Genomic DNA, 25,781 nt, shown 5'->3' on the forward strand with positions numbered 1-25,781 from the left:
TTCAAATTTGTCAGGCAAGATTTCCCCTTCAGGAAACCTTGCTGACTCTGACCTATTTTGTCTTGTGCCTCCAAGTACCCTGAAACTTCATCCTTAATAATCGACTCCAACATCTTCCCAACCACTGAAGTCAGGCTAACTGCTATATAATTTCCTGCCTTTTAGCTCCCTTCTTTAAGAGTGGAGTGACATTTGCAATTTTCCAATCCTCTGGAACCATTCCAGAATCTAATAATTCTTGAAAGATCACTATTAATGCCCGTCCTTGAGGTATAGGCAGCATTCTTACCTCTGCAGGAAGTAAAAGGAAAAGCTATTTATATCTGGTTAAACCTATGCAAAAGTTAATTTTCTTTTAAATCAAATTGCAGAAGGGTACCTGAAGCAGATGTACAAATCATTTTCAGAGCTTTAATATATACACATATAGATAAACCTGTGTTACAGTTAACACAATGCAGCACTAGTAATTTTTGAAGCACTCCTGGGATATGGATGAAGGACTCAGCCATTGATAAATAATTAATAAGATTTTGGAGATGAGAGAACCTATACTTTATACATTCATGCACAAAACCACTTGTCATCTGTTATTCTGGATTGTATTGGAATGATTAACATTAAGAGTGAATAGATTTTGGTAGATAAATACACTGATGACTGAGTAAAATACACCACACAATATGGAACAGGGCTATACAGACCACAGACCATACTGGCCCCTATAGTGAGCTATGAGGTCCTTTTTTAACCCATTCTCACAATGAAGAATAAGGCTGCTTATTAATTATGTGCCACAAGGCAACAGAGTCCTTCATTAATTACACAGCTCAAGCTCCAATCTGATCCAAGAATATCAAGTGCAGTTTCATTCATACTTTTGCATAGGGAAGAATAATGAACAGACAGAAATTATTTTCCTTGTGGTCTGAGTAAGTGAGTAGCCCTTAAGATGTCATTGGAAAACTTTGAATTGCTTCCATATCCGCTCCCTAACAACAGTTCCCTTCCAACCACTATCTGGCATCGGTCTCTGAGTTTCTGGCGTCACTATCCTTCCAGCTGATATCTCCACCCTGCAATTGGTGAGCTAATAATTCCCTGTGAGTTCTAATGTTGGATGCTGTTAAAATCATTAGGACATCGTGCCACAGATGATAAGATGGTTTGATATTTGATTCAGACCCCAGCCATACATTTCCCACCGTTTTAAAACTGGGTCCTTGCCTTTTCTGTTGGAAGTTTTACAACTACGTGAGAATGCAAATTTAAAATTTCATTTCACTTCTTGATCTTGGGGTCAAATAGTTTAGATAAGAATGGAGTTTCTGCTTTTGAATAAGTTTCAGAATTTGATGATGTAGTCACATGACTGTTCAAGCATTAGGAATATATGACATCCCAGTCTCCAGTGCTGTTGGTTTCATTTGCTGAAATTGTGATAAGTAACCTATCAAGAAGTTCGATAATAAAGAAAAACTTGCAAAACAGTCCAAGATAATCAACATTTAAAATAGAGAATATTTATTCTCTTTTAATGATGTTGTCTCTTCCTGACATCTCAGACATCTGTAGCTTCCATAGTCTACCCAAAAAAGAGACCACTCTAATATATTTACCTTAATGAGAATTCTTAATATTCAGATCATGAATATTCAGCAGATTTAATCACTGGCCAACATCATAAATGCCACCTTCAAGAGTTAAAGGCAACAATAGCTTACCTTTTCCCTCTTTAGACTTGTAAATATTGAAGTCAAGTTATGTTTCCAGTCTGCCAGCTTGATTAAAACCAACTCAATACAAATGCTGGTGATCATATCCTCTAGCCTTCTGAAGAGACTCTTCAGTTAGATTGAGTGTGTGAGTAAACTTTTTCCCTTTACCCGGTCAGCGCATTGCAATATGAAAGTCAGGTAAGTACCTGGAGGAAAGATGCCAGCATGTCTGACCTCCAACTCCAACACAAGACTCAGAACTGGAGGCCAGGGTTGGAGCATAAATATGCCTTTGGATTGGAAAGCTGCAAATGTTACAATATTGAAGGACAAATGGAAAGTCTAGGAAAGACCACAAATTCATAAATTAGATCATGTCCTATTAATCTAGTTGCATTTAATGAGGTAGTCAAGAATACAGGAGATAACTAAATGTTTAGAGAATGGTGTTAGCGTGGACTTCAGAAGATATTTCATTAGGTTCCACACCATAGATTAATATTTGAAAAATACTTGGGCCAAGGTCTTATATTTTCTCCATTGAGCTAAAAATAAATGAAGAAAAATAGAGGTTTATATTCAAATTGCAGATGATGCTAAACTGGAAGATATCTTTAGTTAAACAGAGGAACACACACAAAATGGAGGAATTCAGCAGGTCAGGTAGCATCGAAAGAAAGGAATAAACAGCACTTTTTGGGTTAAGACTCCTCATCAGGACTGAAGCCAGAATACGAAGGTGGGGGAAGGAAAAGTTGGCAGATAGGTTATGCCACCTGAGGGGGAAGGTGGGTGGGTAGGAGAGGGTGGAATGAAGTCAGAAGCTAGTAGGTGATAGGTGCAAAAGGTAAAGGGCTAACTAAGAAGGATTCTGTTAGGAGAGTACAGGGAGAAAGGGAAGGAGGAAGGGCAACAGAGGGATGTAAAAGCAGGTATGGAGAACAGAAGGAGTAAGAGGATAGCTAAAATGGAAAAAGAGAGAGGGGGGGTAGGGGAAAAATTACCAGAATTTAGTGAAATTTATGTTCATGTTGTGAGGTTATGTGGTGTTGCTCCTCTAACCTGAGAGTGGCCTCATCATGACAGTAGAGTCGGCTGTGAACTGACATGTTGGAATGAGAATGGCTTTAAACAAAAGCAGAATGTTATCTGCAAACTAATTTAGAATCCATTCAAAAAGGCAAATTGAGTTAGAAGGTCATACAATGTCAGATGACATTCATTGTGGTGAAGTGTGAGGTCATCCACTCTGGAACCAAGTAAGATAAAATGGAACATCTTTTTCAATGGCGAGGGATTAAAAAATAAGGAACTTGTGCTCTGGAGTGCAGAAATCATTAAGTGCTAAGGTATTGATACTGTATTCTTATTGCATATTACTAGTTTTAAAATACAATGTATTAATTATACAGTTTAATTGCAAATGCAAAAGCAGGTGTAACTTCTGTACTATCAGAATAGATACCAAAAGGAAAAATAAATTAGGTGGAATGTTAATGAAACTGGAATTACTAATTTCTATCCAGTGGTTAAACATTTACCAGCCTGGACCTCTCTCTAGAAAATTAAAGGGGGACATGGGGAATAAATTTTAAAATGATGATGGTAATAAAAAAATTATGATCCTTTCATTTCCTTCACAGGAAGCACTGGCTGAGCAAAGTGGGAAGTCCAAGTTCACGGATTCATCAGGCACAGTTTTCAAACGAGAAAGAGATCAGCAAACTGGATTTTAGCAATTTCACCACCAGATACTGAGAGTGTGATCTTATATAAGTCCTCAGCTCAGAGCCATTTGGAATCCTATTAGCTGTCTTCATGTTCAGCTGAGTGCCTCTAATTGCAATTATGCTGCTTGTTGGAAAAGCTCTCCCTTCATTGTTAAATTTGCAATAATCTACTATTAAAGAATGACATGTTACAGCTTGTACTAATATACACAAGGATCCTCCTCTGTAGAACTGCAGAAGAGGTTTTCTTTTAAAAGGTGCTATTAAGAGTACACATTCATCATATTAAAAATAAATATTTTTTCAGACATCTGCCTCCAATTGTAGTCATAAAGTTGGTTTAATATGCATAAATTGTTTTAAAAGTATTTTAATTTCTGAAAGCTTGTGCAAATATAAATATATATTTAAATGTTATTTAAGATGGGCAGCTAGTAAAAATGTTTAAAATTTATTTAGTCAGTTGTGTCATTTGTATTGGGTAGTAGAAAGCACATTTTGTGGTTCTAATAAAACATAATAGCCTATGTCTAAGCCTCTCAGCAACAGGTATGAAGAACAAATATGGTTTGTGAATGTACAAATTCATGTGACACCAATCTACAGTATACAGTCTCTGGTTTTGATCAGTTTTCCTACCAATGTTCAGTTTCTCATGGAAGGTTCACCCTAACTAAAATTCAAATTTTAAAAAAAATTGATTTTAGACATATCAGACCATCAAGGTGAAAAAGCAACAAAAATCCTAACAGAAAACCAAAATATAGCTGGCTGTGGAATGTTTAACTGCAAATCAGTGCCCATAAAATGCATTCACCCTCCCTTGGAAGTTTTCACTTTTCATTGTTTTACAACATTGAATCTCAATGGATTTAATTTGGCCTTTTTGACACTAATCAACAGAAAAAGACTTTTCTGTCAAAGTGTAAACAGATCTCTACAAAATGATCTAAATTTATTACAAATATTAAACACAAAATAATTTATCGCATAAGTGTTCACCCCCTTTAATATGACACAACAAATCATCACTTGTGCAGCCAATTGATTTTAGAAGTCACATAATTAGTTCAGGTGTCCTAGCTATATATAAATCTGTGTGTAGGCATGGTGTTTGAATTGATTGTAGTAGAAATACACCTGCATCTGGAAGGTCCAACTGCTGGTGAGTCAGTATCCTGGCAAAAAATACACCATGAAAACAAAAGAACACTCTGAGCAATTCCACGAAAAGGTTATTGAAAAGCACAAGTCAGGAGGTGGATACAAAAATCTTCCAAGACACTGAATATCCCTTGGAGTACTGTTAAGTCAATCATCAAGAAATAGAAAGAAGATGACACAACTGTAGATCTGCCTAGAGCAGACAGTCCTCAAAAACTGAGTGACCGTGCAAGAAGGGAACAAGTGAAGGAAGCCACAAAGAGACCTATGACAACTCTGGAGGAGTTACAAGCTTCAGTGTCTGAAATGGGAGAGACTGTGCATACAACTGTTGCAAGTTGCAATTTTATGGGAGGGGGCAAAGAGAAAGCCACTGTTTAAAACAAAACTCACATGAAGCCTCAGCTAGAGTTTGCCAGAGGTCATGTGGGAGACTCTGAAGTCAGCTGGAAGAAAGTTCTATGGTCTGATGAAACTAAAATTGAGCTTTTTGGCTAACAGATAAAATGCTATGTTTGGCATAAGCCAAACACCACATATCATCAAAAACACACCATCCTGACTGTGAAACATGGTGATGGCTGCATCATGCTGTGGGGATGTTTCACTGCAGCAGGACCTGGAAGTCTTGTGAAGGTAAAGGGTACAATGAATGCAGAAAATTACAGGGAAATCCTGGAGGAAAACCTGATGCAGTCTGCAGGAGACCTGTGACTTGGGTGAAGATTTGTTTTCCAGCAAGACAATGACCCCAAGCATAAAGACAAAGCTACACAGGAATGGCTTAAAAACAAAGTTAATGTCCTGGAGTGGCCAAGTCAGAGTCCAGACCTCTATTCAATTGAGAATTAGTGGCTGGACTTGAAAAGGGCTGTTCACTCATGACCCCCATGCAATCTGACAGAGCAGAGCAGTTTTGTAAAGAAGAATGGGGAAAAATTGCAGTGTCCAGATGTGCAAAGCTGATAGAGGCCTTTCCACACAGACTTAAGGATGTAATTGCTGCCAAACACACATCTACTAAATACTGACTTGAAGGGGGTGAGTAATTATGCAACCAATTATTTTGTATTTAATAATTATAATAAACTTAGACCAATTTGTAGAAATGTGTTTACACTTTGACACTAAAGAATCAGTGTCCAAAAAGGTCAAATTAAATCCACTGTGATTCAATGTTGTAAAACAGTAAAACAAGAAAATCCTGGGGGGGGGGGGGGGGGTGGCGGTTATGAATACTTATAGGCAGTGCACATATGAACATACAAAGTAGAAGTAGGAGATTTCTACTTAGTTCCACAAACCTGCTCTGTCATTACATCTGACCATGGCTTATCTGATGTGTAATGTTGCCCCTCTTAATCATTAAGACTCCTCCTTCTGCCTTAAAATATTCTGTGCAGAGGGGAGTTCCAAAGACGCCCACTGCTAGGGAGCAAAAAAGCTAACAGCAGATCTTCCTTTTTAGATTGTGATCTCTCATTCTAGATTTTCCTGCATGAGGGAAATCCACCCTCCGCCTTTCAGGATTTCCGAATCGCTTCTACAGACTGGGGGTTGAATAATGTGGCATTTACTGTGATTTCATTTCACTTCACTGAAGCTAGACATTACCGGCAAGGCCAACAATTAGCTTGCAATATTTCTGTACAGTTTTGCACAGAGCTGGAAGCTAATCCAAAGTAGTTAAAAGCAGCAGGTAACTCCATTATTACCCGTTGTTCCAACTCTAAAAGCTGATGCTCCAGCACCCATTGCAGTGTAAAACCACTCTGTGTGTGTGTGAGTGCTGCCAAGGCAGGTCTAACTTCTGTCATGCAAGTTCAGCTTTCTGCCAAGCAAGATAAGATTGTTGTCACCATATTTCCGTAAGTAATTATCAATTCCATTTTACAGATGTACTTCAATTAATTTTATTCATAAGTCATAAAGTAAATTTTAACAAGTTGCTTGATATGATAACTGTGCCTTCGCAATATTGCAACGAGTGGCATCAAGCCACATCAAGCTGGTAAAAGGACAATTATTAAAAGTGGAGAGAGGAAACTAGTTTGCCTATTTGTAGAAATGCATGTATGAACACGTGTTAAACTTCTGAATTTAATAATATTTTGGGAGCTTGTTCATGTGTCCTGGTGTCCATAACTGAGGGTTGGGTGATGATAACTGAGAAATAGCCTGAATCAGATTTAAAGGGTATTATAATCGCTCAATCTACACTCCAACAGAGTCAGGTTTACTAAGTTGCAGTCCTGGGAAATGGCAGTGGGCCCATGGATCACAGAACTGCTGCTTTCTCTCACAAAAGCACAGCAAACGGGATTCCACAGCTGCTACTCCATCAGACCCTTTGCTGCTGACTGCCAACTAGCCACCCCAGTGCCATCATTCGTGCCAAGAATGCAAACTGGAGCAGAGCCTTGTATGCTCAAAAGTTGCTCAAGATTACTGAAAGTCACTCTGCAAGGTAGCTCTTCTGTGGAGCTGACTAGCAGATCTGCTGCAATCAGTCACTGAGGCCCCCTCAACCATGGAGAAATCTGTGGTGATCTCTACAAGGCTGTTTTCACATTCTGGCAAAAGGAAATTCAACCCTCCCCCCTCCTCTGACACCACAAATTCTGCTCCCCCCACCCCGATCCCAGCTCTAATCCCTGCCATGTTTTTACATTCCCTCCAACATTCCCCTCCCTGAGGTAGAATGTTCTGTCCTCAGCAAAGGCCTGACCTTTGTCCCCTTCACCTGTACCTCATTGTCCCACACCCACCTCAAACCCAAGCTCTTCTTCCATTACCTCCATCTCTGAGCTACTTCTTTGGCAAGAATTCCCCAGCCCACACCGATGACCCCTCTTCCATCTCCAACCCTTCTCCTTTTCCTGGACATCCCGCTCTGGTTCTCTGTCTGCTCTGGATCTCCTCATCTCTAAATGCCAACAAGACATCAACCGACTCGACTTCAGCTCTCCTTTCTCCTCCTCAGAACCTTACATACTCTTAACACACAGCTCTCCACTCTCTCCGCACCAATTCCAACCTTACCATCAAACCCACAAACAAAGGGGGTGCAGTTGTAATGTGGTGGACTGACCTCTACTTTGCTGAGGCCAGGCAGAAACTCTTGGACACCTCTTCTTCCTTAACCATTGAAAAGGACCCCATTCCAGACCATCAGAAAATTGTCGCCGACAACATCACTAACCTCATCACCTCTGGAGTACTCCCATCCACTGCCACCAACTCACAGTTCCTTTACCCCACATTGCTGGTTTCCACCTCATACTCAATGTCCACAAACCTATCCTCCAGGTTGACCTGTAGTCTCTGTCTCCTCCTGCCCACTGAACTTGTATCTGAATACCTTGTCTCCATTCGATCCCCACAGTTCAGTCCCTTTAACTTGATCAATGATCTAGGAATAATGGTGCATAGTTCCCTGAAGGTGGAATCTCATGTGGATAGGGTGGTGAAGAAAGCTTGTGGTATGTTGGCCTTTATAAATCACAGCATTGAGTATAGGAGTTGGGATGTAATGTTAAAATTGTACAAGGCATTGGTAAGGCCAAATTTGGAGTATTGTGTACAGTTCTGGTCACCAAATTGTAGGAAAGATGTCAACAAAATAAAGAGAGTACAGAGGAGTTTTACTAGAATGTTACCTGGGTTTCAGCACCTAAGTTACAGAGAAAGGTTGAACAAGTTAGGTCTTTATTCTTTGGAGTTTAATAGGTTGAGGGGGGACTTGATAGAGGTATTTAAAATTATGAGGGGGATAGATAGAGTTGACATGGATAGGCTTTTTCCATTGAGAGTAGGAGAGATTCAAACAAGAGGACATGAGTTGAGAGTTAAGGGGCAAAAGTTTAGGAGTAACACGAGGGGGAATTTCTTTACTCAGAGAGTGGTAGCTGTGTGGAATGAGCTTCCAGTATAAGTGGTAGAGGCAGGTTCGATTTTGTTATTTTAAAAAAAAATTGGATAGGTATATGGACAGGAAAGGAATGGAGGGTTATGGGCTGAGTGCAGGTAGGTGGGACTAGGTGAGAGTAAGCATTCGGCACGGACTAGAAGGGCTGAGATGGCCTGTTTCCATGCTGTAATCGCTATATGGTTATATGTTATATCCGTGACGCTTCTCATGCTCTCGATCTCCTCAACAGCTTTCAATTCCCTGGCCCTGACTGCCTCACTTTCAATGTGGATATCCAATCCCTGTACATTTCTATCCCCCATCAAGAAGGCCTTAAAGGTCTCCACTTCTTTCTCAACAAAAGACCCAACCAGCTCCACTCTTTTTAGCAGAACTAGTCCTCACCCTCACCTTTGGCTCCTCCCATTTTCTCCAAACTCAAGAGGTAGCCAGGAGCACCTGCATGTGCCCAAGCTATTCCTGCCTTTTTGTTGGCTATGTTGAACAGTCCATGTTCCAGGCATTCTCTGGTAATGGTTCCCAACTCTTCCTTAAATTGACAATTCATTGGTGCTGCTTCATGCACCCATGCTGAGCTTGTCAATTCCATCAACTTTGCCTCCAAATTCCACCCTGTCTTTAAATTCACTTGGTCCATTTCTGACTTCTCTCGCCCCTTTTTTGATCTCCTTGTCTGTATCTCTGGAGATAAACTGTCTATTGATATCTTTTATAAACCTACTGATTCTCACCATTATCTTGACCATAACTCTTCCCACTCAGTCTCATGTAAAAATGCTATTCCCTTTTCTTAGTTCCTTTGTCTCTGCCCTATCTTTCCCAGGATGAGGCTTTCCAGGACATGAGAGATGTCCTCCTTCTTCAAAGTACAGGATTTCCCTTCCTCCACTATTGATGATACCCTCACCCACATCTCCTCCATTTCCCAGACATTCACACTCACCCCATCTTCCCAACACCTTAACAGGGGTAGAAATTACTGTTGTCCTCACCTCCCACCCTACAGGCCTCCACATCCAGCACATCATTCTCTGCAAGCACCAGGATCCTATCACCAAATGTATCTTTACCTCTATCCTCCCATCCCCCACTCTCCACTTTCCACAGGGAATACTCCATCTGTGATTCCCTTGTCCATTCATCCCTTCCTACTAATCTCCCTCCCGGCACATATCCCTGCAAGCAACAGAAATGCTACACCTGCCCATTTACCTCCTCTCTTACTTCCATTCAGGGCCCCGGAAAGTCCTTCAAGGTGAGGCAACACTTCACCCGTGAATCTTTTGGAGTCTTCTATATTGCTCACACAGCCTCCTCTGGATTGCTGAGACCCAATGTAAATTGGGGGATGGCTTTCTCAAGCACCTCCACTCCATCCAGCAAAGCAGAATTCCACAGTAGACAACTATTTTAATTCCTATCCCCATTTCCATTCCAACATGTCGTCCAAGGCCTCCTTGTCTACTACAATGAGGCCACCCTCAGGGTGGAGAAGCATCAACTCGTATTCCTTTTAGGTAACCTCCAACATGATGGCATGAACATTGATTTCTGCTTTTGGTATTTTCCTCTCCCTCTTCCCTCCTCTTCAATTCCCCACTCTAACCTCTTACCTCTCCTCCCCACCTGCTGACCACCTCCCCCTGGTACCCCTTCATCTTCCCTTTCTCCCATAGTCCACTCTCCTCTCTTATGAAATTCCTTCTTCTCCAGCCCTAACCTTTCCCATCTGCCTGGCTTCACCTATCACCTTCTAGATAGTCCTCCTTCCTGACCTTCCACCTTTTTATTCTGGCATCTTCCCACTGCCTTTCCAGTACTGAAGAAGAACCTCAGCACAGAACGTTGACTGTTTGGTCATTTCCATAGGTGCTGCCTGACCTGCTGAGTTCCTGTGTGTGTTGCTTTAACATCCTGAGCTCTTCGGCATGAGCTTCCATGGTAGAAGAGTAGGTGTCAAACTGTAATATGCTGCACTTTCCTCCAGCTTCAGGCTACAAGAAACCCACCACATAGGAAATCATGACCTTGACAGACACCAGGAGAGTGGTCTTCGCACTATTCCAAAGGTGGAGTAGCTGGTAGATTGCACTGAGGAGATCCTGTTGAAGTGCAAACATCGCACAACCCACTTCTCCAGACACTCAGGTGGAAAAATATCTCCTGAAGCCCCTGAATGGGGGCTCTTACTGCCAGCACCTCTCCGTCGTGAAGTAGTTGCCTTATTCTAAAACATTGAACAGTGCAATGTTGTGCCAAACAAATTAAATTAGTAATGAACTAATCTCTTCTGCTTGTATAATGTGAATATCAATTTCCTGTACTTCATGTGCCGATCTGTGAGTCTCTTGAAAGCCTCTATCATATTCATTTCCACCACCATCCTAGGCAGTGCATTCCAGTCACCCACCAATCTCTATCCAAAAATAACTTGCTCTACACAACTCTTTTGACTTTACCCCTCTTAAATGTAAATCCGCTGGTGTTAGACATCTCAGTCCTGGGGAAAAATAGCTACTCGCTGTCTATTCCAGAATCGCTCTCATAATCTGATAACTTCTATCAGATCTCGTCAGCCTCTGCCACTCCAGAAAATACAACCTATTTGTTCCATCGCTCCTTATAGCACATGCCCTCTAATCCAGGCAACATTCTGGTAAACTTCTTCTGCATCCTCTCCAAATAATGGGAAAACCACAACTGAGTGCAGTCCAACCAGTCTTACAGAACTGCAACACCACTTCCCAACTCCCAAACTCAGTTCCTCAAATAGTAAAGGCAAGCATTTCGTACGCCTTCGTTACTGCTCTACCTACATGTGTAGCCACTTTCAGGGAGCTTTGGACTTGGACCCTTGTGATCCCTCTGTACATCAACACTGTTAAAGGTCTTGTCTCTACACATTTGACTTCCAAAGTTTAACGCTTCACATTTGCCTGGGTTAAACTCCATCAGTCATTTCTCCACCCATATCTTTAGCTCAGGTGTGTCAAACTCATTTTAGGTCACGAGCCGGATTGAGCAAAATGCAGCTTCATGCGGGCCGGATCAGTCGGACGCGTGCGAACGCAGCTTTCGTTGCCTCCGTTTTTTCAGCCTGCTCTCATGTGTCTCAGTCTCTGTTATAACTGCAAAGTGTTTCACTTTACAAATTCCGTTTCTTATGAAGAAGTCTGCCGAGCAAGACTGCCGAATAAACACTAAAAACCCTGAAAACCTGGTACCTGAATAAACTCAGCATTAGCCATATCTTACGCCATAGGCGCTTCGATTACTGGGGCCAGCTTTAATAGTAATTAGATATTATCTCGCGGGCCAAAGATAATTCCACCGCGGGCCGGATTTGGCCTGTGGGCCTTGAGTTTGACATATATGCTTTAGCTGATCTATATTCCATTGTATTCTTTGCAAGTTTTCTGCACTACCTACAAAACCACCATTCTTCATATCACCTGTAAACTTACTTATCCATCCACCTATGTTTTAATCCAGTTAATTTATGTATATCACAAACAGCAGAGGTCCCAGTACAAATCCCTGCAGAACACCACTAGTCACAGACCTCAGCCAGAATGAGTCCCTTCAACCACTATCTTCTCCTACAGGCAACTCACTTCTGAATGCAAGTGACCAATTAAGTGGATCTCCTGCATTTTAATCTTTTGGATGAGCCTCTCATGAGGGACCCTGTCAAAACCTTACTAAAATCCATATGGACAACATCCTCAAGTCTGCATTCATCAGTTACCTCCGCCACCTCCTCAAGAAGCTCAATGTTATTAAGACATGACCAGCTCTGCACAAAGAAATGTGGACTGTCCCTAACTAGGCTGTGTAGTTCCAAATGTACATAAATCCTAACTTTTAAGAATATACTTCAGTAACTTTCCTACCACTGATGTAAGACTCATCGGTCTATATTTTACAGGATTATCCCCATTTCCTTTCTTGAATAATGAAATAACATTAGCTACTTGCCAATCCTCCAGGACTTCACCTGTGGCTAGGAAGGACATGAAGATACTCATCAAGGCCCCAGCAATCTTGTCTCTTGTCTCTCTCAATAACCTGGGATATACCCCATCTGGCCCTGGGGACTTATTCACCTTAATGATCTTTAAAAGACCCAACACCACCTCCTCCTTTATCTGGAAATGCCCAGCAAATTAGCACAATTCACACTAATCTTGTCTTCCACAACTTTCACCTCGGTAAATATAGAGTAAAAGGCATCACCTGATCCTCCTGGTAATGCCGTATCCAGAGGCTTGAAGTCAGAATGAAGCACTTTAACAATTGTTACACAGCTCTTAAAAATCTGGGAAACAGCAAAAAAAACTTAATAAATCATAGTGCCAGCCAATAGAAATTAATCAGCAAACAACCTGTATGACAATTTTAAATTACATCAGTGGCAGGTCCTCCCTGCTGCTGAACATATGTTCGACTGTGCAAGATTTAGAGAGGATGTAAAATAGAGTGTTGTGCTCAGTATGTACAGTGCTGGTGTCAAAGCACCTTTCCACACTGCTTAATAACACCAGCTGTCTACTCCACATACTTCTGGAAAACATTAAATTGTGCGTGTTTATCAGGTCACCAGCTGACACTGCCTGATCTACAAGTGTTTGTGCATGCATCAGTAGCTTGGAATTAACTCGTCACCCACAATACCAAAATGGTGAGTGCATTGGAGTCAAGTATTGCAGCCAAGGACTCTACTTCAAGGTGAACAATATATCATTGACTGCTGACATCTTCTCTGATTGGCTCATCTTTTCAATGCTAAGGTAAAATGACCAATCTCTGGATAAAAGGACAAAATGTATTGTTATATTTTAATTTCTCAAGGGATTTATATTACAATCTTACAGTTAATCTTGGGACTCATGATTTTAAAATTTAAATTTGTGAGGGGTAATATATTTCCCAGAGCCGCTTTCGTATATGCTATTTAATCGACTGACCATTATCCCATTCAATATCAGTTGTTCACTGTACACCAGGACACATGAAAACAGGAAAAGTGTATCCAGCCCCTGGCATTCAACACAAATCTGGCTGATCCGCCCCGATCTCAACCCCTCTTTTGTGCCGGTTCCCATCATGCTCAACTCCCCCATCTTTCAAAAATTTATTGACATTTTCTTCAAATACGCCTAATGATCTAACTTCTACAACCCTCTGGATAGACAATTCGAGAGATTCACCACCCTTTGAGAAGTTCTTTGTTCTATAACACAGAAACAGGCCTGTGCACGCTAGCCATGAAATGCACAACTTTACTCATTTCTTTACCAGCACTTCTGACATCTTGGCAATTCAGGTGCTCATCCAGATCATTCTTCAATGTTCTGAGAATCTCTGGTCCACCACCCCCTTGGTATTTATTATCTATTCATTGTGATACAGTGCAGAATAGGCCCTTGCACCCAGCAACATCGTTTTAACCCTCACCTAATCATGGGACAATTTACAATGAACAATTAGCCTACCAGCCAGTATGTTTTTGGACTGTGGGAGGAAACTGGAGCACCCGGAGGAAACCCACATGATCATGGGAGAACATACAAACCCTTTTCAGACAGAAGCGTGATGAAAAGAATTTACCCCCAGTTCCACTCTAAACCTCTCACTTCTTATTTTAAACATTGCACTTTTGTCTTAGACAACCCTACCATGCAAAAATTAATTATTATCCACCCTATCCATCTCCCTCATAATTTTCCTATATCTATTTTAGGTTTTAGAAACCCAAGTTCCCACACACCTTAGTTTTAAATGACGACCCCCTAATCTTGTAATTATGTTCATGCATTCAAGACTCTCCCACCAGTGGAAACATTTCAACATTTACCATGCCATGACATTTTAAGATGTTATATGTTGCAACATCAATCTTCGAAAAAACACAACTTCAACTGTTTTTAGCCACTCGTGATAGGTCAACCCTGGAATTAGCTCACTGAATGTCTTTTGGACAAGTATTCTCATTCTTGAGTTGTGAATCCAAAGTTTACACAGTGCAGCAGGAGTTCCCTCACTAGCATGCCATTCAATTTGGAACAATAATTCCCTATTTTAAACACAAAATTCCCTGAAAGACCAATCTGCCATTTGTCTTCCAAACAAGTTGGACTCCTAACCTTTTGTGATTCTATATTAAATCCATCTCAAATATTCTAAATGCTTAACATTAAGTCACAATCTAAGGACAAAATTATTCCAACTGAAGACAGCCCTTAACAAACCTCAGGTGCGCTGAATACAGAAGCTGGGAGATTGTGCTCCACCTTGGTCAGAGCTCATTTGGAGTACTGTGTGCAATTTGGGTCACCAAGATACGGGAAGGAAGTGATTGCGCTGGAGAGGATGCAGAGGAGATTCATCAGGGTGGGACAGCTTGGTAAAACTGGAGGTTAGGTTTCTTCTCCCAGGAGCAGAGGAAGTTAAGAGGGGATATTGGTTAAAGTGTATAAAATCATGAAAAGTACGGACAGTGTAAATTTCAGGAAACCTTTCCTTGTATTTGAGTAAGATAAAATTAAAGGGCGTACATTTGGAGTGAGGGTAGATATTCAGGGGAACATAAGGGGAACTTTCTTTATGCAGAGAGTGGTAAGTAACGTGAATGAACTGCCTGAGAGAGCAATTGAAGCTGGGTTACAGGCAGTAATGGAGGAATATCTAGATGAACTCCTTAATGGCATAGATGGCTACAGACCAAATGCTGGGTGATGGGATTACTACAAGTATCCAGTGTTCATCATGGATGTACTTGGCCAGATGTCCTGTTTCCCTGTTATATGTTGCTATGATTTTTAGTGACAGGTTAGATTCCTCCTTCAACATAATTCAATATAATTCCTTAGAAACACATGGTATCCCAACAAATGAAAACAAAGTGTGAACAGCTTGTATTGTATGCATCAATTATCTGACTAAAAATGAATATCATGACACAATTAGTCCAAGATTTTTCCATCTTTCTTTATAATCCTTATATTTTTTCCATTTCCATTCTCAACAAATAACTTGTTTTTAAAAAGGTTCACAATGTCTCATTTTTTAATCCTAAATGTCATTACTATTAAATAACAATCCAGTTACCCCAACTGAAGACAATGTTTACACATTGCACTGAATACAGAAGCAGAGAGGTTATGCGACAACTTAATGCATCTTTCCTTGTGCAATCTTTCAATGTGCATTTCAAGTCAATTGTTTATACTAGCAGGAAGAGTTACTTGAAAGTTTTAGCAATCTGTTTCCCTTTCCTCAAGCATTGACTCCTCCTATTTAAAACCAGCATTAGAACTTTTATCTTGAAGCTCAACCACCACCCAGTTTCACAAATGCAATCTGCTGACCCAAACTAAACTCCCTTTCTGTTCCAAAACTTCAAAATTCATGAGAACTGGTCCTGCAATTCCTTGCTGAATCTTTTGTCAGGCATTAAACTGCAATGAATTACCTCTAGTCAAATTCATGATTAATTTCTTTGTAGCTCAACATCAGCCAGTGTCACTAAACATGATACATAAATAACACCTCACACTACCCCTCAAGTTCATTCCACTGAAATTAATGGGGTGTATTTTGGGATAGAATACTGATTGAACTATATACCACATTTAATACGACTACACTGGTTCATTATGTTTAAGTTTTAGACAAAATGATTTTAGACAAATCATTTTTGCCACAAATGATTTGATCTGTAGCAGCATTCTTCTGAGAAAAAATTCAATTGATCCTCTTGGTGAGAGTCCCACTTGTAGCCAAAGCATCCTTCACAAAATTTTCACTCTCTTCTTACTGTTCGCCTCCATCATCAATCCCAGAACTGGGACTGGGATGCATCACACTTAATATACTCAGCTTTAATTTTCTACCATCGCATGCATTCTTCTACTGTCTTTGTGTTGTCAGATATTGTATTAATTGCAACATTATTTTATCACCTGAAGTGATCATCTCCAATTCCTGCTGTTCACTTCATAAACTTCTATCAGCTTCATTGCCCTCTCTGGCACCTGTTCACTGAACCAGCTGGTTTGCAAGCTCATATCTACTCTCATCTGAATTTTATCTATTTCTTCCTTCAGCACAAGACTACTTAGTCTATTTCCAATTTTGGAACTTTTTCTTCTTTCCACTGAAACCCTTTTCTATTCCTTTGGCATTTTCCAGCTGAATTTGCTCCAATATTTTCCAAGATGACCTTCTATTCTTACCCCCCAAGAGGTTATGATAAAAAAAAAGAAATAATCTAAAACCATTTTGCCTATGTAGAATTACACTTCAATACCCAGTCACTTAGAGATCCTGAATTCATTGACAAACCATGCGCAAAAAAACCAAACAAGTTGCGCAAATGGCAGCAAAAGCATCAACCCCCCAGCCCCCAACTCAAACACAAATCGTGCAAATGCGAACAAGAATATCCCCAACTTCCCCCACCCTCACGCAAAAAAGAAACCTCTGATTTCTATATGCACTCAGCCACTTCCAAGCTTCCAAACTTGCTCAATCATTAACGTATGCTATTGGCAGCAATTTCTTCAGCTACATGGACCAGCTCGTGCCACAAACCCATCCACTTTCCAACCCCTCTCACTTTGTTGAGATCACAAATGATCTACAACAAGTACTTCGCAGGAAGGCGGTATCCATCATCTAGGACCCCCACCATACAGGCCATGCTCTTTTCTCGCTGCTGCCTTCAGGAAGGAAGTACAAGAGCCTAGAACAGTTATTACCCCTCAAACAGCAAGCTCCCGAATCAGAGTGGATAACTTCACCCAGCTCAACAATGAGCTAATTCCACAAACTATGGACTCACTTTCAAGGACTCCTCAACTCATGCTCTTCAATATTATCTATTACTTATATTTCTATAATACTATTTTGTTTTTCTTTTTGTATTTGCACATTTTTTGTACATTAGTTGTTTGTCCATCTCTGTGTATAGTTTTTCACTGATTCTATTGTGTTTCTTTGTTTTACACCATAAGACATAGGAGTAGAATTAGGCCATTCAGCCTATCAAGTCTGCTCTGCCATTCAATCATGGCTGATCTATTCTCCCTCTCAATCCCATTCTCATGCCTTCTCAGCCACCCCACCTCCTCTACTTACCTATCTATCCTTCTGATATAAGGTGCATCCTTGGATGTTAAACTCCAAACCATCATCTTCTTTCAGCCACAACATCATACTCGCCAACCTCTAACTGTGCAAGATCATCTACCTCAGGTGTTCCCAACCTGGGTCCACGGACTTCCTGCGTAATGGTGCTGGTCCGTGGCACAAAAAAGGTTGGGAAGGCCTGATCTAGCTTTTCACATATACTGCGTGCATTCAAATATAAAACATACAGCCTTTTCAATTTTGCCCCCTTGTTACACTTCACCTCATCCCACTGACTGCAATTTTGCCCTATTATCTACTGTCCTTCCTCACAGTCTCACTATGCACTGCATCGACTTGTATACCAACTGCCCCATTCTCAGCCCTATCACTCAGTTTCCCACCCCCTGCCAACTTAGCTTAAACTAACCCAACAGCTCTAGCAAACCTGCCCAAAAGGATATTAGTCCACTACAAGGTCAGATGTAACCCACCCTTTTTGTACAGAACATAACTTCTCCAGAAGTAACCCCAGTGATCCAGCAAACTGAAACCCTGCCCCCTGCACCAATTCCTCAGCTGCTCATTCATCTGCACCATCATCCTGTTCCTGCCCTGACTACCACGTGGTGCTGGGAGTAATCCAGAAATTACTAACTTGAAGATCCTGCTCTTCACCTTCTTCCCTAACTCCCTATACTCACTGCACAGGACCTCTTCCCCCTTTCTACCTAAGTCATTCATCCCAATGTGCGCCACAACCTCTGCCTTCTCACCCTCCCTCTTGAGAATCTTCTGCAGCCACTCTGAGACATACTCAATCCTCGCACCTGGGAGGTAACACACCATCCTGGCTTCCCTTTCCACAAAATCTGCTGCCTATCCCCTGAACTACTGGGTCTCCTGTCATAAGCACTCTGCCTGACTTTAACTGTTTCTGCTGAGCCACAGTGCCACGGGCCTGGCTGTTGCTGCCGTGCCCTGATAGGCCATTCCCCCAGCGGTATTCAAGGGGAATACTGTTGCTGAGGGGCATGGGCACAGGGGACTGACTGCTTATTCCCCTCTCCCTTTACATAGTTATCAGGGAGACTGGAAGTCTCCCAGAGTTCCCACATCTCACATGAAGAACATACCGCTAACCCTACATCTATTCTTAATACACTAGCTATGTACTAATAAACAAAGAAATAAAGGGGAAAAAACTTACTCAAAACTTACTTAGAGCCTCCAAAAGTAAAAGGGAACCACAGTACCAAATCTATTATGAGTAGCAAAGCAAAATTAGACAAACAAAAACACAAGTATGCACCCTATCTCTGGGCTTTAGGTTTACATTCAGCATTGTACAGGAAATTAAAAAATCTCTCAGCCAAGGATTTGAGAAGATTTAGAACTATTTGAACTTGGCATTGATTGAAATTTACACTGATAAATGAATATCAGCCTTTTTTCTGATGTGGGAATTTTGTCAGGCAATCACATTTAGTCAAATGCATTTTCAGAAGCTGCTGGAGTTCAGCAACAAGATCTTTAATCTTCAAATAAATCTTCCTGATTTACAAATGTTTGATTATGGGAACAAAATATAGTGAAAATTTTCACTTCTCATGTGTGATCTTCCTCAGAATGACCAATATGAAAAACAAAAGGTAGATCATCTGTTGCAGTGGACACATTTCTTATTTACTCAATTAGTTAATGTTACTTTCCTGTTGTGTTTTTAACACAAGCTCTATGCTGTACCAATGTCAAGATATTCTTCTCCCGCACCTCAGATCTTGGTCTTTCAAATGTACCTGTACCTGTACAAAAAGGACAGGTTACAGCTGAACACAAGGGAGACCAATATCCTTGCGGGCAGGTTTGCTAGAGCCTTTGAGGAGGGTTTAAACTAATTTGGCAGAAGGATGGGGCAGTTGATATACAGGTAGAGGCAGTATGTACTGAGAGTGTGAAGGACAGGCAGATAGGGAAAAACTGCAGTCAGTGGGATGAGTTGAAGAGTAACATGTTTATGGTCTTAAGTGCATTGAGCTGCAGCTCTTTTGAGACTGTTTTAAGGAAATGGAGCTGCAGCTCGATGACCTTTGACTCATATAGGAGAATGAGGAGATGATAAATAGGAGCTACAGGGATGTAGTCACCCCTAAGTTGCTGGAGGCCAGCACCTGGATGACTGTCAGGAGGATGAAAGGAAAAAGGCAGCCAGGGCAGACTACCCCTGCAGCTGTTCCCCTCAATAATAACTATATGCTTTAGGCACTGTTGGAGAAGGAAAGACCTATCAGGAGGAAACCAGAGCTACTGTGTCTGGCTCTGTAGCTCAGAAGGGAAGGGGGAAAAGAGGAGTGTTGTAGTGATAGGGGACTCCATAATTAGAGGAACAGACAGGAGATTCTGTGGGCATGAAAGAGACACCCAGAGTGTGGATGGTACATTGCCTCCCAGGTGCCATGGTTAAGGATATCTTGGATTGGGTCCACAGCATTCTAAAGGAGGAGGCTGAATAGCCAGAGGTTGTGGTACATATTGGTACCAAGGGCATATAGTAGTTCGAAAAAGAGAGGAGGTCTTGAAGAGAGAATACAGGGAATTAGACAGAAACCAGAAAAGCAGGACCGCAAGGGCAGTAATCTCTGGATTACTGCCTGTGCCAGGTGCAAGTGAGGGTAAGAATAGGATGATTTGGGAGATGAAAGTGTGGCTGAGGAATTGGAGCAAGGGAGCAGGGTTTCAAATTTCTGGCTCATTGAGATCTCTCCTGGGGAAATTTTGACCTGTACAAAAAGGATGGCTAAAAACAAAAAAGTTGATGAAACAGGACTCGATGTTCTATTTAAATGCACATAGTATATGGAATAAGTTGAGTGATCTCATAGCACAAGAAGAAATTGGCAAGTATGAAGTTGTGAGTGTCACTGAGTCATGGCTGAAAGAAGCATGGACATTAACATCTAAGGATATACATTGTATTGAAAGGACAGACAGGTGCGCAGAAGGGATGGGATGGCTCTGTTGTTCAAAAATGAAATCAAATTCTGAGAAGGAGGTGACATAGGAGTGGAAGATGTAGCATCTTTGTGGATAGTATGAAGAAACTGTAAGGATAAACAACTCTGACGGGAGTTACATACAGGCCTCCAAACAGTAGCCAGGATGTTGGATACAAATTACAATGGGAAATAGAAAAGGCAATGTTATAATAGTCATGAGGGATTCCAATGTGCAGGTAGATTGGGAAATAAAGTCATTGCCGGATCTCAAAAGAGGCAATCTTTAGAATGTCTGCAAGATTGGTATTTAAAGCAGCCTGAATTTGAGTACACCAGAGAAAGGGCAATTCTAGACTGGGTGTTACAGTGGGGTAAAGGGAATTATAGAAGCAGGAGACAGGAACTACCCAAACTTAATTGGAAGGAGAAACTAGCAGAAAGGATGGAAGAACAATCTTGACTGGAGTTTTTGGGAGCAGTTCAGAAGCACAGGATAGACACCTCCCAAAGTATTAAAAAGGGAGGTGGACACAACTGTAGCTGAAAAGGAAAGTCAAAGACAACATAAAAGCAAAAGAGAGGGCATATAACACAGCAAATATTAGTCAGAAGTTAGAGAATTGGAAGCTTTTAAAAATTAACAGAAGGCAACTAAAAAAAGTTATAAAGAGAGAAAAGATGAGACATAAAGGTAAGTTAGCTAATAATATAAAAGAGGATACCAGAAGTTTTTACAGACATATAAAGAAGTGAGAGTGGATATTGGGCCACTGGAAATTATGCTGGAGAGGTAGTACTGGGGGACAAATAAATGGCAAATGAATTTAATAAGTATTTTGTATTCTTGATCTTTCAAGAACCTCAGGATTCTGGAATGGTTCTAGAGGACAGGAAAATTGCAAATGTCTCTCCACTCTTTAAGAAGGGAGGGAAGCAAAAAAAGAAAATTATAGGGCAGTTAGCTTGACTTCAATGGTTGGGAAGATGTTGGAGTCCATTATTAAGGATGAGAATTCATGGTCAGATTGCACTTGGAGTACTGTGAGCGGTTTTAGGCCCCTTATCTAAAAGATATACTGGCATTAGAGAGGATCCAGAGGAGGTTGATGAGAATGATTCCACAAATGAAAGGGCTATCATATGAGGAATGTCTGTACTCACTGGAGTTAAGAAGAATGAGGGTGAATCTAGCTGAAACCTATTGAATATTGAAAGGCCTAGATAGAGTGGATGTGGAGAGGATCGTTATGTTTTGTAACTCCAGAACTGGAAGATTGGGAAAGCTTTAAAAAGCAACAAAGAATCACTAAGCAAGCAATAAAGAAAGAAAAGATGGATTATGAAAATAAACTAGCTCAAAATATAAAAACAAATAGTAAAAGTTTTTACAATTATATAAAGTGGAAAAGGGTGGCTAAAGTGAATGTAGGTCCCTTGGAGGACGAGAAGGGGGCGTTGAAATTGGATAATGAGGAACTGGCTGAGGCTTTGAATGACTGTCTTGTGTCAGTCTTCACAGTGGAGGACATATCTAACATGCCAAAGAGAGATGTTATGGATGCAATGGGAGGTGATACAATCACTGAAGAGGTAGTGCTGAGCAAACTTGTGAGCCTGAAGATAGGTAAGTCCCCTGGTCCTGAGGGAATGCATCCCAGGGTACTGAAAGAAATAGCAGAAGTATAGTATAATAGAGGCTTTGGTGATGAGTTACCAAAATTCTCTGGACCCTGGGCAGGTTCCAGCAGATTGGAAGAAATTAAATGTCAAGCCACTGCTCAAAAAAGAATTTAGGCAAAAGGCAGGTAATAATAGGCCAGTTAGTTTAACATCTGTAGTTGGGAAAATGCTTGAAGCTATCATTAAAGAAGAAATATCAAGGGATCTAGAAAGAAATGGATCCACCAGGCAGTCGCAGCATGGATTCAGCAAAGGCAGGTCCAGTTTAACAAACTTACCAAAGGTCTTCGAGGATATAACAAGCGCAGTGGACAGATGGACATTACTTACTTGGATTTCCAGAAGGCGTTCGATAAGGTGCTGCATAAAAGACATCCATAAGATAAGGATGCATAAAGTTGGGGGTGATGTATTAGCATGGATAGAGGATTGGTTACCTAATAGAAAGCTGAGATAGATGGGTGTTTCTCTGGTCGGCAATCAGCGCTGAGTGATGTGCCACAGGGGTCGGTGCTGGGCCCGCAATTGTTCACGATATACATTAACGATCTGGAAGAGTGTAGTGTATATAAGTTTGCTGATGATACTAAATCAAGTGGAAAAGCAAATTGTGCAGAAGGTACAGACAGTCTGCAGAGAGATATAGAGGGGTTAAGTGAGTGGGTAAGGTTCTGGCAGATGGAGTACAATGTTGGTAAATGTGAGATCATCCACTCTAGAAGGAAAAATAGAAGATCAATTTATTATTTAAATGGTAAAAGTTGCAGCAAGCTGCTGCGCAGAGAGACTTGGGAGTGCTTTGCATGAATCACAAAAGGTTAGTTTGCACATGCAGCAGGCTATCAAAAAGGAAATGGCATGCTGACCATTGCTCGAGGGATTGAATTTAAGAGCAGGGGGATGGGTTATGCTGCAACAGTACAGGGTACTGGTGAGGCCACACCTGGAGTACTGTGTGCAGTTCTGGTCTCCCTACTTGAGGAAGGATATGCTGGCTTTGGAGGCGGTGCAGAGGAGGTTCACCAGGTTGATTCTAGAGATGAGGGGGTTAGACTATGAGGAGAGATTGAGTCGCCTGGGACTCTACTCTCTGGAATCCAGAAGAATGAGAGGAGATCTTATAGAAACGTATAAAATAAAGGATAGATAAGATAGAGGAAGCAAAGTTGTTTCCACTGGTAGGTGAGACTAGAACTAGGGGACATAGCCTCAAGATTCATGGGAGTAGATTTAGAGTAGAGATAAGGAGGAATTGCTTTTCCCAGACAGTGATGAATCTGTGGAATTCTCTGCCCAGTGAAGTAGTGGAGGCTACCTCAGTAAATATACTTAAGACAAGGTTGGATAGATTTTTTGCATTGTAGGGGAATTAAGGGTAATGGGGAAAAGGCAAGTAGGTGAAGATAAGTCTATGGCCGAATCTCCTATTGAATGGTGGGGCAGGCTCGACAGGCGAGATAGCCTACTCCTGCTCCTATTCCTTATGTCTTATGTTCTTAGAAGCAAATCAAAAGAAAAACACAGAAGCCAGGATATGTTTTGTCTACTTTGTCCTTTCTTTAGTGAGGTGCTCATATATGATGTGGTGGCATAATGTCATATGCCATTCCTGTACTTCTTACATATAAGCTGTAATGAATCATGGGAAAAAAATAAAGAATGCTTAATCGAACAATATATTTATGTATTACTAAAATAACGAATACACGACAAGGATGCTTCCTATAGTCGGGGAGACGTGGACCAAAGGACGCAGCCTCAGAATAGAAAGACGTCCATTTAGAACAGAGATGAGGAGGAATTTTTTTTTAGCCAGAGGGTGGTGAATCTGTGGAAATCATTGTCCGAGGTGGTCGTGAAGATCAAGTTATTAGGTATACTTAAAGCAGAGATTGATAGTTTCATGATTGGCTGGAGCATTACACGGTATGGCAAAAGGCAGGAAAATGGGGTTAAGAGGAATAATAAATTAGCAAAGATGAAATGGCACAGCAGACTCGATTTGCTGAATGGCCTAATTCTGCTCCTATCTCCTATGTTCTTATGGTATTACAGAGGTACTGTATTATAGTAAAACTGCAGTATTACACTATTATCAGAGACACAAGCTTCAGGGATGATTGGCTCACACCTATTAAAGTACTATGCAATTGTTACATTTTGAATTTGCCAGAAAATTACTTGTATAATCAGAGATTCAAATCAAAACAGTCACACCACATAAAAGACTGGCTCTCCTGTTAAAAGCAAAATAACCCTAGAAAATGAGGACAGATCAAAATCAATTCTCAAACAAAAATGTGTTTTAAGATTAAATACTATATATTAATTTTAGGAGTGCTTTTATGCTTCATTCTTACAAATAAATGTGCTTTTTGTTTAAAAGATAAAATCAGATCAGGAGTAAATGAAATCCATTTACATTGTTAAATCTAATCCCACTGGGTTTCAAACTGCAAATTGCTCTAGGTCACAAAAATTGAGAAAACTGCAGTCCCTTCTGTGTAATTTGGTGCTGGGATTGATCTGAAGATCATGGATGTCGATGTGGGAGGAACATGTCACATGCTGAAGTCCAGAATGAGTGAGCATACATTGCCTTGTCTACTGTTCAGCTGGAAGTGAATAATCAAGCAAACAAAATATTTCTGATCAAGACATACAAACAGGCTGGATCAACACAGCAGGTCGGGCAGCATCCGTTGAAAGGAGCAGTCAACATTTCGGGCCGAGACCCTTCCTGCAGGAATGCAGGACCCTAATGCGAGGGTCTCAGCCCGAAACGTTGACTGCTCCTTTCAATGGATGCTGCCTGACCTGCTGAGTTGATCCAGCTTGTTTGTACGTCTTGATTTGACCACAGCATCTCCAGTGTACTTTGTGTTTAAAATATTTCTGATTTCCTTAAAGCATCTTTTTAAAGCTGGTGGGTGAAAGTAACTTAAATTATCAGTGAAAACTCAGTATTACCTTTACCTTCAGCATTACCATCACGAATTTTACCTTTACATTAGTTGATGGAATGGTACCAATTGCCAAAAAGAGCTATTAGTTAGTTTAAGCGGGTGCCATAATTCACTAAAAACTTTTCATGTTATATAGTCCCAAAGTTCTTTTCCCATGTCAGGTGGAGGGAGGAGTGCATACAGGATGCTTTCTTTCTCTGTCACTAGTCTGACACCATTCCTTTCCTTCTTCTCATGTAGTATAAAAATAGAGGAATATCTTTAATCAAAATACACCTTTTTTAATAACGCTAGGATAAAAGAAAGCAAAATGCATATAATTCTTTGGGTGGCGGGCTGGAGATGCGCCTCTACCAAAGGAGGTGTAAGGTGCTCCTTCCCCCCGCTAGCCTGCAGGTCACCCTTGGCACCTGCTTGGCTCCGATCAGGGAGGATGGTCACATGAGCAGCAGGTGTATATCACA

At 41.0% G+C, this 25,781-nt stretch overlaps 1 protein-coding gene across 5 annotated transcripts in view; it reads left to right on the top strand.

Annotated features, from left to right (window-relative positions):
- LOC140730484 (acylphosphatase-2-like) overlaps positions 1-3,769 on the top strand; it is a 124,236-nt gene extending 120,467 nt beyond the window's left edge. For all 5 annotated transcript variants that reach the window (XM_073050967.1, XM_073050968.1, XM_073050969.1 and 2 more), the window contains exon 4: positions 3,362-3,769. In XM_073050967.1, coding sequence (XP_072907068.1) covers positions 3,362-3,476 — 115 coding nt within the window. In that variant the 3' untranslated portion in view covers positions 3,477-3,769. The remainder of the gene's footprint in view (positions 1-3,361) is intronic.
- Positions 3,770-25,781: the final 22,012 nt, after the last annotated feature.

This window comes from Hemitrygon akajei, chromosome 7, assembly GCF_048418815.1.
Source record: "Hemitrygon akajei chromosome 7, sHemAka1.3, whole genome shotgun sequence".
Classification (NCBI taxonomy): domain Eukaryota; kingdom Metazoa; phylum Chordata; class Chondrichthyes; order Myliobatiformes; family Dasyatidae; genus Hemitrygon; species Hemitrygon akajei.